Source organism: Lygodium microphyllum, chromosome 29 (assembly GCF_053477565.2).
Source record: "Lygodium microphyllum isolate KBCC chromosome 29, Lygodium_microphyllum_v1.1.10, whole genome shotgun sequence".
Lineage (NCBI taxonomy): Eukaryota > Viridiplantae > Streptophyta > Polypodiopsida > Schizaeales > Lygodiaceae > Lygodium > Lygodium microphyllum.
In genome coordinates, this window is record NC_141163.1 from 32,639,547 (window position 1) to 32,648,301 (window position 8,755).

General features: G+C 42.7%; 1 protein-coding gene across 2 annotated transcripts; it reads left to right on the forward strand.

The window, feature by feature from the left end:
- Positions 1-1,836: 1,836 nt before the first annotated feature.
- Positions 1,837-7,720, forward strand: LOC148010508 (TPR repeat-containing thioredoxin TTL1-like). Of its 2 annotated transcripts, none has more exons than XR_015689607.1 (8): positions 1,837-2,595; positions 2,816-4,681; positions 4,762-4,957; positions 5,117-5,286; positions 5,387-5,720; positions 5,827-6,031; positions 6,836-6,949; positions 7,108-7,244. XR_015689607.1 is itself a non-coding variant. In XM_087672257.1 (8 exons), the coding sequence occupies exons 2-8, from the start codon at positions 2,907-2,909 to the stop codon at positions 7,258-7,260; spliced, it is 2,940 nt and encodes a 979-aa protein (XP_087528383.1). In that variant the 5' UTR covers positions 1,837-2,595; positions 2,816-2,906; the 3' UTR covers positions 7,261-7,720. The 2 variants fall into 2 exon arrangements, 1 of the variants encoding a protein (XP_087528383.1); XM_087672257.1 differs by having other exon boundaries at positions 6,843-6,949; positions 7,108-7,720.
- Positions 7,721-8,755: the final 1,035 nt, after the last annotated feature.

Consider the following 8,755-nt stretch of genomic DNA (forward strand, 5'->3'; position numbering starts at 1 on the left):
TTTCACGAGGCATAAACTTTTGCCTTCTCCCTTATTCGACCATTTATATTCACATGTGAATAATTCTTTTTGTTGTAAATAGTGGTATAACACACAATTGAAGAAGGAAAATTGTCAACACAAGCAAACATGTTTATAGTCTGCTCTATTTTAAGAGCACTTGCTGCTTGTGACAATGGAGATCTATGCTTGTGAGAAATTGTTCTTACATGTATAGCCATCCACGTGTAAACTTTATAGGGCACCGTTTTAAGCCCAATTAAAGTGCATTGTCTCACCCACACAAAAGATATTTGTTCAGAGCACACCACTAAGAGCTTGTCACATTTAGGAACCAAATGCAATTTTGTAAACCCTTTACCTCCAACATTCTTATTGTTGGTGCCAAACCTAAGCACTATAGGGTTGAATTGCACTAGGGTTAGCAAGGGTGAGTGGAACCCCACCCCTTGCTAACCATGAGTTGCACTATGTAGGAGTTGTAGAGTGAGTGGGGATAGCTTCACCTTGGACTCACCTTGCTAGCACATTCAAAAAATGCGTTTCTAATAGAGCGCTAATAAGGTGAGGGTCATTCTAGCTCTTGAATTGGTGGCTGTTTAGAATGTTGACTCGCACTTTTGTAAACTAAATCAACAGTCCAATGAAATGTGTTTTTGCAACTATAAATGGTTCTCATTGATGCTATCACTGTCACTAGCTTTTAGTTTCTTCTCCCCTTCGGGATTCTGGTGCGACTACAGTGTTAGTGAAGCATACTTTTGTAGACTTTATCCCCACTCATGCTAGGGTGACATGGCTCTTAGTAGACTTTCAAGGGTTTGGCACAAGGGAAAATAGCCACATTTTTAGTGAGGAGGCAAAAACACATGCCCCACAATGTTCACTTCAATTGCACAGTTTAACAAATAGAATGAGTGCGCGTGAATCCGTTCTTAGAGGGCCCTATTGCCTTTTCAAAGAGCCCGCCCTTAATCATGTCATAAAAACGTTTGTTGACGAGGGCGAGGGGGAAAAAGAAACCGCGGCGTAAATAAAGGGGCTTCAAAAAAAGAAAATAAGGCAAGTTTGAACGAAAGAGAAAAAATAAATTATTATCTCTAGGAAAAATAAGCGTCGGACGTGGCAAGGTGGGAAGAAAAGTAAGCGTCCCACGTGGCGAAAGGAAAGGCCATTGGCGAGCTGCCAGGTAGGCAAACCTCTCGTGAGAGGGGAGGTCAAAAGGTGTCACGAGCTGTGCCACGTGGCTGAGCGGCCTGCAAAAGCCGCAGGCCACGTAAGGCGGCACATGGAGAGGCAGTTGGGGGTGGGTGGGCTGCTGAGCTGGCGCCACGTATGCGGCCGCCCCCAGGACCACATTATCATCCATAATCATCAATCCTCATCCATCATTTCATTTCCTGTTTTTAAAAAAAAAATCGTATATACAATTCTTTCATTTTCTTATTTCGGGAATGCAGGATTTTGTACAGAATCATTTTTTCCTTCCTCGCCATTCCCGCCTATATTTGCAAATGCAGGGCATTAATAAAATGATTAAAACCAAACCATAATCCTTTCATTTCTTTTGAGATATTTCTTTTTTCTGTGCGCATTTGTCTTCTCTTTTTTTGAAATGCCTAAAGTAAAATTTATTTCTTTAAGAAGATGCGAAAATGAGTTTTCTTTTCTGCGTGGCTATTTTCGGGCAAATGCAGCCGCATTTTTTAAAAGGACGGTTAATTAAAATAACGTTTTTGTAAATGCAACCAAAGTCGAAAGAAAAAAAAGGAAAATCGGTTATGTTAATAATTAAAAAATAGAAGTGGCCGTCTCAAAATTGCATTTTCCTGGTTCACATGCTCTGCTCTTTTTTGGGGGGTGGAGCTCTGAGCTCCCCTGGCTATGGCGTCCAGCCGACCCCCCTCACTCAGAAGCTCCTAACACGTCCTTATATCTTTTGATTCTCTCTGGCTTCTCCGTCTCTTTCTCTTCTCTCTCACTCTCCGTTGGTATCAAGGCTTGACATCACACACTCTCTCTCTTCTCCCGCTCTTTTGGAAGAGCTTCTCTCTCTCTCTCTCTCTCTCTCTGCCCCCCGTCTCCTTGACGAGTCTCCCAAGGCCTCCCTGCATACCTGCGTTACTTTCATCGCCCTCTCTGTCAAGCCGTGATTCGCCCGAAACCCTAACCCCTCTAGGCTCTTCCTCACCTTACTTTTCCGATCTCTGCTGCAAGCGTTGAAAAATTTCGCCCTTTCTCACTGTCAGAGATCTCACCAACTCCTCTGACCTCAAAGAAGCCTTTTTTTTCTTACCTCACCAGGGATCTCCCTTGTCATCATCTACTTGATCTGGCTAGTCCTTTAGCTGCAGAAGAGCCCCTCCAGACAAGGCACATTGCCTTTGCCGCAGCAGACGCAATGCCGAGGAGCAACGAGTCTGTAATCTTTGATGCGGCGCACGACCGATCTTGAGATTTGTGTTCTCTCACCAGGACCAAGGAGATGGGCTAGGGCCTGATGTGCGTTGTGTCAAATGAAGGCTTTTGTATATGGATCTGCTGAGCTTCTTTTTGCGCATGTGGCTGAAATTATGTGATGCGGATGACAACGAGGTACTGTTTGTGATTTGATTGTTTGATAATGATTCTCTTGGCAAGTTGACTGCACTCTTCTTCACGACTGAATGTCATAGATTGAGTTGGCTCTTTGTGAAGTTGAATCTGGCACGTTTGCACTAAACCGACTATTACATGGCTTCCTGGTGTTACACAACGTTGGTAAAAGCTAACATTGCAATGGCTTGAGGATCTGAGCTTGTGGTGCTGAAACCAGGATTGCGTCAGAGGAGAATACAGAAATTGGTGACACTTCAGATTGATCTAGTGAACAGCAGCTACACCTTATTGTGACCCAGTTTCTGAACATGGGTGAGTGCCATCTTGAAGGGAAGAAGTACATGGCAGGTGCCATTGAAGTGTACTCTGGTGGTTTGAAAAAGAACACTGTGAATCATGGCGCTCCCAATGGGGATGCTAATCATCAACACAAGAGTTCGAAAGCAGGCTTTGCAAATCACACTTCATTAAGTGCTGCAAACGAGAAGAGAGAGACAAGCTCTCTACATTGTGGGAGCAGGGCAGGCACTGCAGTATTAGCCAATGCAGGTAGTGGCAACAATGATGGAGCTAAAGTTGGAGTGGATCGACCAGGTTTGAAATCTCCTAACCAAAATGGAGGCCTGTATATTGGAGGTGGAAAAATAGGAGGATCCACGAACAGTTTCCATCGGCGTGCAAATAGTGGCCCTCCCATGACTGGTTTTTCTCACAACTCGGACACTTTGGATACCTCACCACAGGGTTACCATGGGGTAGGTGGACCAAAATTTATGAGGACAGTTGATGGATCTTTATCTGCTACAGGTAATACCACCACGTCGAGAGGAAGTCCAAATAATAGTCTGGGGAATGTGGGTCATGGAGAGGCTTCATCCAATGGTGTTGTTCCACATGGTGGCAGCCCCATCTCAGAGTGTGGCAAGGGGATCAAGTCACCCGCTACAGGAAACACTCTAGGAAATGGTGGATGTACTAACATTGTGAGAGGTATTGGAAATATTATTGGTTCAACTGTAGTGAATACTGTGGGGAATGTAAAATCTGGATCAATGAGAACCCTGCCTACTGATAACTATGTTCCTACTGTAGCATCCAGAGGTGGAAATTCAACCCCGAGGAACTCTGGGGAGTTCAGTGCTGTGGGGAATGCTGCAACTGCTAGCAAAGTTACCTCCACTGCCAGGCACTCGGGTGAGTTTAGCATCAATGGAAATGGACACAGCTCAAGTAGCACTGGTTCAAGTCCTAGAAATTCTGGTGAGTTGAATAGCAGTGGGAATGGAGTTACAAAGGCCAGCACTGCGATTGGGAATGCAAATGCAAAAACCAGCCCCATTAGTGGGAGTGGAACTGCTAAAGCTAGTACTTCTCCCAGCACATCTACGGGGACAAACAACCATGGAAGTGTTAGCTCTCGGGGCAGCTCCACACAGAAAGTATTTTGTGAAGGCAATATTAATGGAAGAGTTAATACTGGGCTGAACCATGGAGCTACTGTTAAAGGAGGAAGGTCTACTGCAGTTAGTCCTCCTAGAGCAAGCACAGCTTCTAACATTTCGAACTTAGGAAATCTGTGTAAAGGGAATTGGAATGGGGCTGTTTCCAATGGCTCTACAACAAGCAATGCTAAGAGTAATGTTGGAAATATTCTGAACTCTACAAATGCTAGCACTGGGCAAGTTTGTGCAAATGGGAACATTCTAACATCAGGAAGCCTAAACAATGGCTTAGGTAGCAAGGGTGTCGGTAAGGTTGATACTTTAAAGAATGCTGTTGATGCTGATGCTGATTTCTCAAGTGAAAGTATCCTGCTGAAGCAAGGCCTTTGCAGTAGGGATTCAGAAGAAGTTAAGAATACTGGGAATGAGCTGTACAAGAAAGGTTTTTTTACTGAAGCTCTATGTTTGTATGAAAGGGCTATTTCGATGTCTCCTGGGAATGCTGCCTATCGAAGCAACAAAGCTGCTGCTCTTACTGGACTAAATCGTCTAGCAGAGGCTGTGCAAGAATGTGAAGAGGCAATCAAACTAGATCCTTCATATGCTCGTGCACATCAAAGGGCTGCCTCCCTCTATCTTAGGTAACTGTTGTTCTTTTTGGTAAGCTGTTTGGACAATTTGAGGATCTATCGCTCACATTGTTTGCATACATGCTCTTTAGATTGGGGCTTTTAGAGAGTTCGAAGAGGCACTTGCAAGCAGCAGGACAACCAGGTGATTTGGGAGAATTTCAACGGATTGAAAAGCTTAAAAATCATATATCGAAATGTATAGAGATGCGAAAGGCTGCTAATTGGGGGAGCGTTCTGCGAGAAAGTGATGCTGCGATAAAGGCTGGAGCAGATTCTGCACCTCAGGTGCCCTATTGTTTCACAATATAGTTTATTGTTATTATGCTAATACTTTATGTAAATGTTGAAATTAGCCTCCAGTCTGTTGCTGAACCAGAAATGAGTATCACTTTGAGTCAACCAATCAAGTGCTTGATTAACAAATTTTTGCTTTCAACACGACAGGTTTTTGGCTATAAAGCGGAAGCATTTCTAAGACTTAACAGGCCAGAGGAAGCCGATTCAGTCTTGGCTGCAGCTCAGAAGATAGAAAGCACTTTAATAAAGCTTGGAGTCACTCTTGCAGATTCATTTCTTTTTGTAGTTCGAGCCCATATTGACATGGCCCTTGGCAGGTATGTACTGTAATCCTCAGTGTTTAGTATTATGCTAACAAAAAGGCCACTTTTTGTATTCTCCTTTTGTACTATGTTTGTAATGTATCCCTCTTAATAGGTTTGAAGAAGCTGTAACGGCAGCAGAGTCTGCTGCACGAGTTGATCCAAGAAAGGTGGAGGTGGCCTCTTTGTTGAGAAAAGCACGGGCAGTTTGTCGAGCCCGTAGTTTAGGGAATGATTTTTTTAAGACTGGCAAATTTTTTGAAGCTTGTGCTGCATATGGTGAGGGGCTTGAAAGTGATCCGGCAAATGCAGTGTTGCTCTGCAATAGGGCAGCCTGCAGATCTAAGCTAGGTCAGTGGGAAAAAGCAGTAGAAGACTGTAATGCTGCATTGAGTGTTCAGCCAAACTATACCAAAGCATTGATGAGGCGGGCCAATTGCAATGCTAAGGTTGGTTCTGGCAAGTTTTGTCAGTGTAGCTATATCTGAAACATTTAGCTTGTAAACGAAGGTCAAATGTCTGCATCTTGGTTCCCTGATGATTATGAACTGGCAGCTTGAGCGCTGGGAGTATGCTCTGAATGACTACGAGGTTTTATTGAGGGAGTTTCCTGAAGATATGGATGTTGCTCGTGGACTCTTTGAAGCCCAAGCTGCCCTTAAGAAGTCTAGAGGAGAAGAAACTTTTAAGAGGAGCTTTGGAGGAAAAATCCAAGAAGTGTCCAGCAATGACCAGTTTCGAGAAGCTGTCACATTCCGAGGTTTGTTCACTCTGCTCTTTAGTGCCTAGAGATACTCGTATTATTGTTCATTGGATCTAGAGCAACCTATTAGAGTGTTTCGCTGCCATTCTTCTGTCATCACCATTCCTGAACATGGGTGTTTGAGATCTATAAGTCAGAAGTTTTAACAGTTTGTCATATTGTGATATCTTTCTTTCTTTTTATGGGTCCTTGTGTGTGCTTGTTTGCTAAAGCTTGTTCTTGTTTCCTTGGTCAGACTATTTAAGCACTTTCATGCTTCACAGTTTCACGAGTTTCAAATTGCAGCCAGTTTTGAGGACCTGTTACATTTTGAGGTTCCTTTCATTCTTGAGTAATGGTTTAGGGGCAGTTATTATAAGGTGACTTGGTAGATGTGCTGAAGAGTCTGGCATTTTTCTCAATGTTCATTTTGTTCCTTCAGTGATACTAGATAGTGTTACGCTTTCCCAAGATGATAGAAGTGTAGAACAAAAATCATTATTTGTGAAGTTTTAACCGAGGGTAGTATACTGTGCCAGTTCTTGGTATTGATGTAATTGAGCATTTACAAGTACCTAAGCATTTGCAAGCTTGGGCAGTTCAACTGGCTAGGAAGCTCCTATAGGTTCCAGTAGAACTGTAAAGCATCAATGAACTTGATGGCTCTTCTGGATGTGAGGCTCGCTAAAGTTGCTCGTTTTTGTGTGCTCTGTGAACTAGTTACTAGTGTAAGGGTTAAAATGCATTCTGCTGAGAGTGCTGTGGATGCTACTCAGCCTGTGACATGCTTGTTTTACAGTCGTTTCTAATTATGCATGTTAGATTGCAGGTTTGGTGGTTGTACAGTTTATTGCAAGATGGAATGAGCGTTGCAAGCAAATCTTTCCATTCATTGATGGGCTTTGCAAGCGCCACCCTTCTGTAAATTTCATCAAGGTAATAAGCCTGCCATTGAAAGTAAAATTGGAACATGATCTGAATAAGTTGAGAGGAGGCTTTTCATTTGCACCTGAAGTGTATTTCTGTAGCATGTTTTTCTTCAGTGTTAACTGGTGATACTGATCTTATTCGTCATGAATGGGGTTGTGTTCTAGGTTGATGTGGACGAGAATCCCTTTTTGGCCAAGAATGAAAGTGTAAACTTTGTACCAACATTCAGATTTTACAAGAATGGCGTGAAAGTTGAGGAGATCCGTGAACCTAGTCAGCAAACGCTTGAACACGCTGTGCAGCATTACAGTTTGTAGAAAATGTCACCATTCATTATATTACAATATACGGAGGTTGTTGAAAAAGCTCATTATACTTTGCCTCCTTTTCAAGCCAGATTTTGGCCTATTCTTAGATAAAAGGGATTCTCACTTTCAAACCTCCATGACTGAATTTTTCTTCCTCCATTTTGGAGAAGCGTTCAGATCAGGAAGTTAAGTGTGTTTTTAAGTAGGGATGTAACAATGTTACAAGGCTCAAGCTCTGGCAGTCGCAGACAAAGCCTCCTATCTTGATTCTACCTGAGGCACATGAAGTGACTGTGTAATGGTATGGCCTGCTTATCCCGATTGTCTGGTGTATGGTCAGTAAACAGAGTCCCCCAACTGTAGAATTGAGCGGATAATTGTGGGGTCTTTGATATTCTTATATTCTGTATGTACCGCTTTATGTATCCTAGGTGTAAATGCCAATTTAAAATTTACTTGGTCTTTAGCATGTCGGGTCAAGCTTCTTCTGCTAGGAGGGGCTCCACTCTACTTGAGGTCAATTTTGGATATACTTGGTCGCCTTGAGTTGAATAATGAATTGCTTAGACAGTGCCTCTTTCTTGAACTGAGTACTTTAATCAAGAGATGATTGGTTTGCTGTCAGACCTGCTGCTCTTCAGTTCCATATAGATGGGCCAAGTACGGTTGTTGATGGTTCCATGCTTTTGACCTACACGAATTTCTGGGAACCATGTTAAGGTGAGTAGGTCACTACCCAAACACTCCATTAATATCATGCTTGCTAAATGTGGACATAGTCACTTCTCCCTCTCTTCCATGTTATGTATACAGATCTATAGTTCCATACTTGCAGTTTGGGCTGTATCAGCTAATATGTTTCTTTTGATGATGTAGAGGCAGTAAAGGTCCAAAGATGGCACAGGTTTTGGCAACTATTTTAAAGCAGCTCACTGCGTATTATTGATTTAATGTTCCTTTTGTGTGTTACCTGTTTACAGAGGCTTTAACAATGAGTAGCTTCAAGTAATGGGGCCTTTCGAGTTTGGGTAATGTTATTCACACGTCCATTGATGTGTTTTTTGTACTCATGGCTAAGTTGCATCAGCCACAAGTCCATGGTAAGCTCGAGGTTCAAGAGGATGATTTGCTAGAGGCAACCCCGTTCAGATTTCTTTCAATCTTTGGGACAATGACTTCTTAAAAAAAATCTAGAAAGCTTTTGTTAATAACCACAACATAAAACAACAGAAGGGAGACAATATGCAAGAGGGAACAACTGGGCAAGGTGTAGATGTTTTATTTGAGCAGCTTAAAAATGCGGTTGATCCTCCATGCAAGATTGAAGGACTTGATTTTCCAGGCTGATAGAACACGTGTTGTAGCTTGTACAGATCAAAAGTATCTTGATCACGTATCTTGATTTGACCTGGCATGCTCTGCTTGAGCATGTACCTGATCAGCATCTACCATGGACCGATTTCCTTGTTTATCTTCATGGTTAGGATATGTAGCCCATCCTTGC

Excerpts from the sequence above, each read along its gene's own strand:
- LOC148010508 (XM_087672257.1), top strand. The coding sequence starts at position 2,907 with ATGGGTGAGTGCCATCTTGAAGGGAAGAAGTACATGGCAGGTGCCATT. Across the intron at positions 4,682-4,761 it reads GCTGCCTCCCTCTATCTTAG|ATTGGGGCTTTTAGAGAGTT; the intron begins GTAACTGTTGTT and ends CATGCTCTTTAG. Across the intron at positions 6,950-7,107 it reads CTTCTGTAAATTTCATCAAG|GTTGATGTGGACGAGAATCC; the intron begins GTAATAAGCCTG and ends GTTGTGTTCTAG.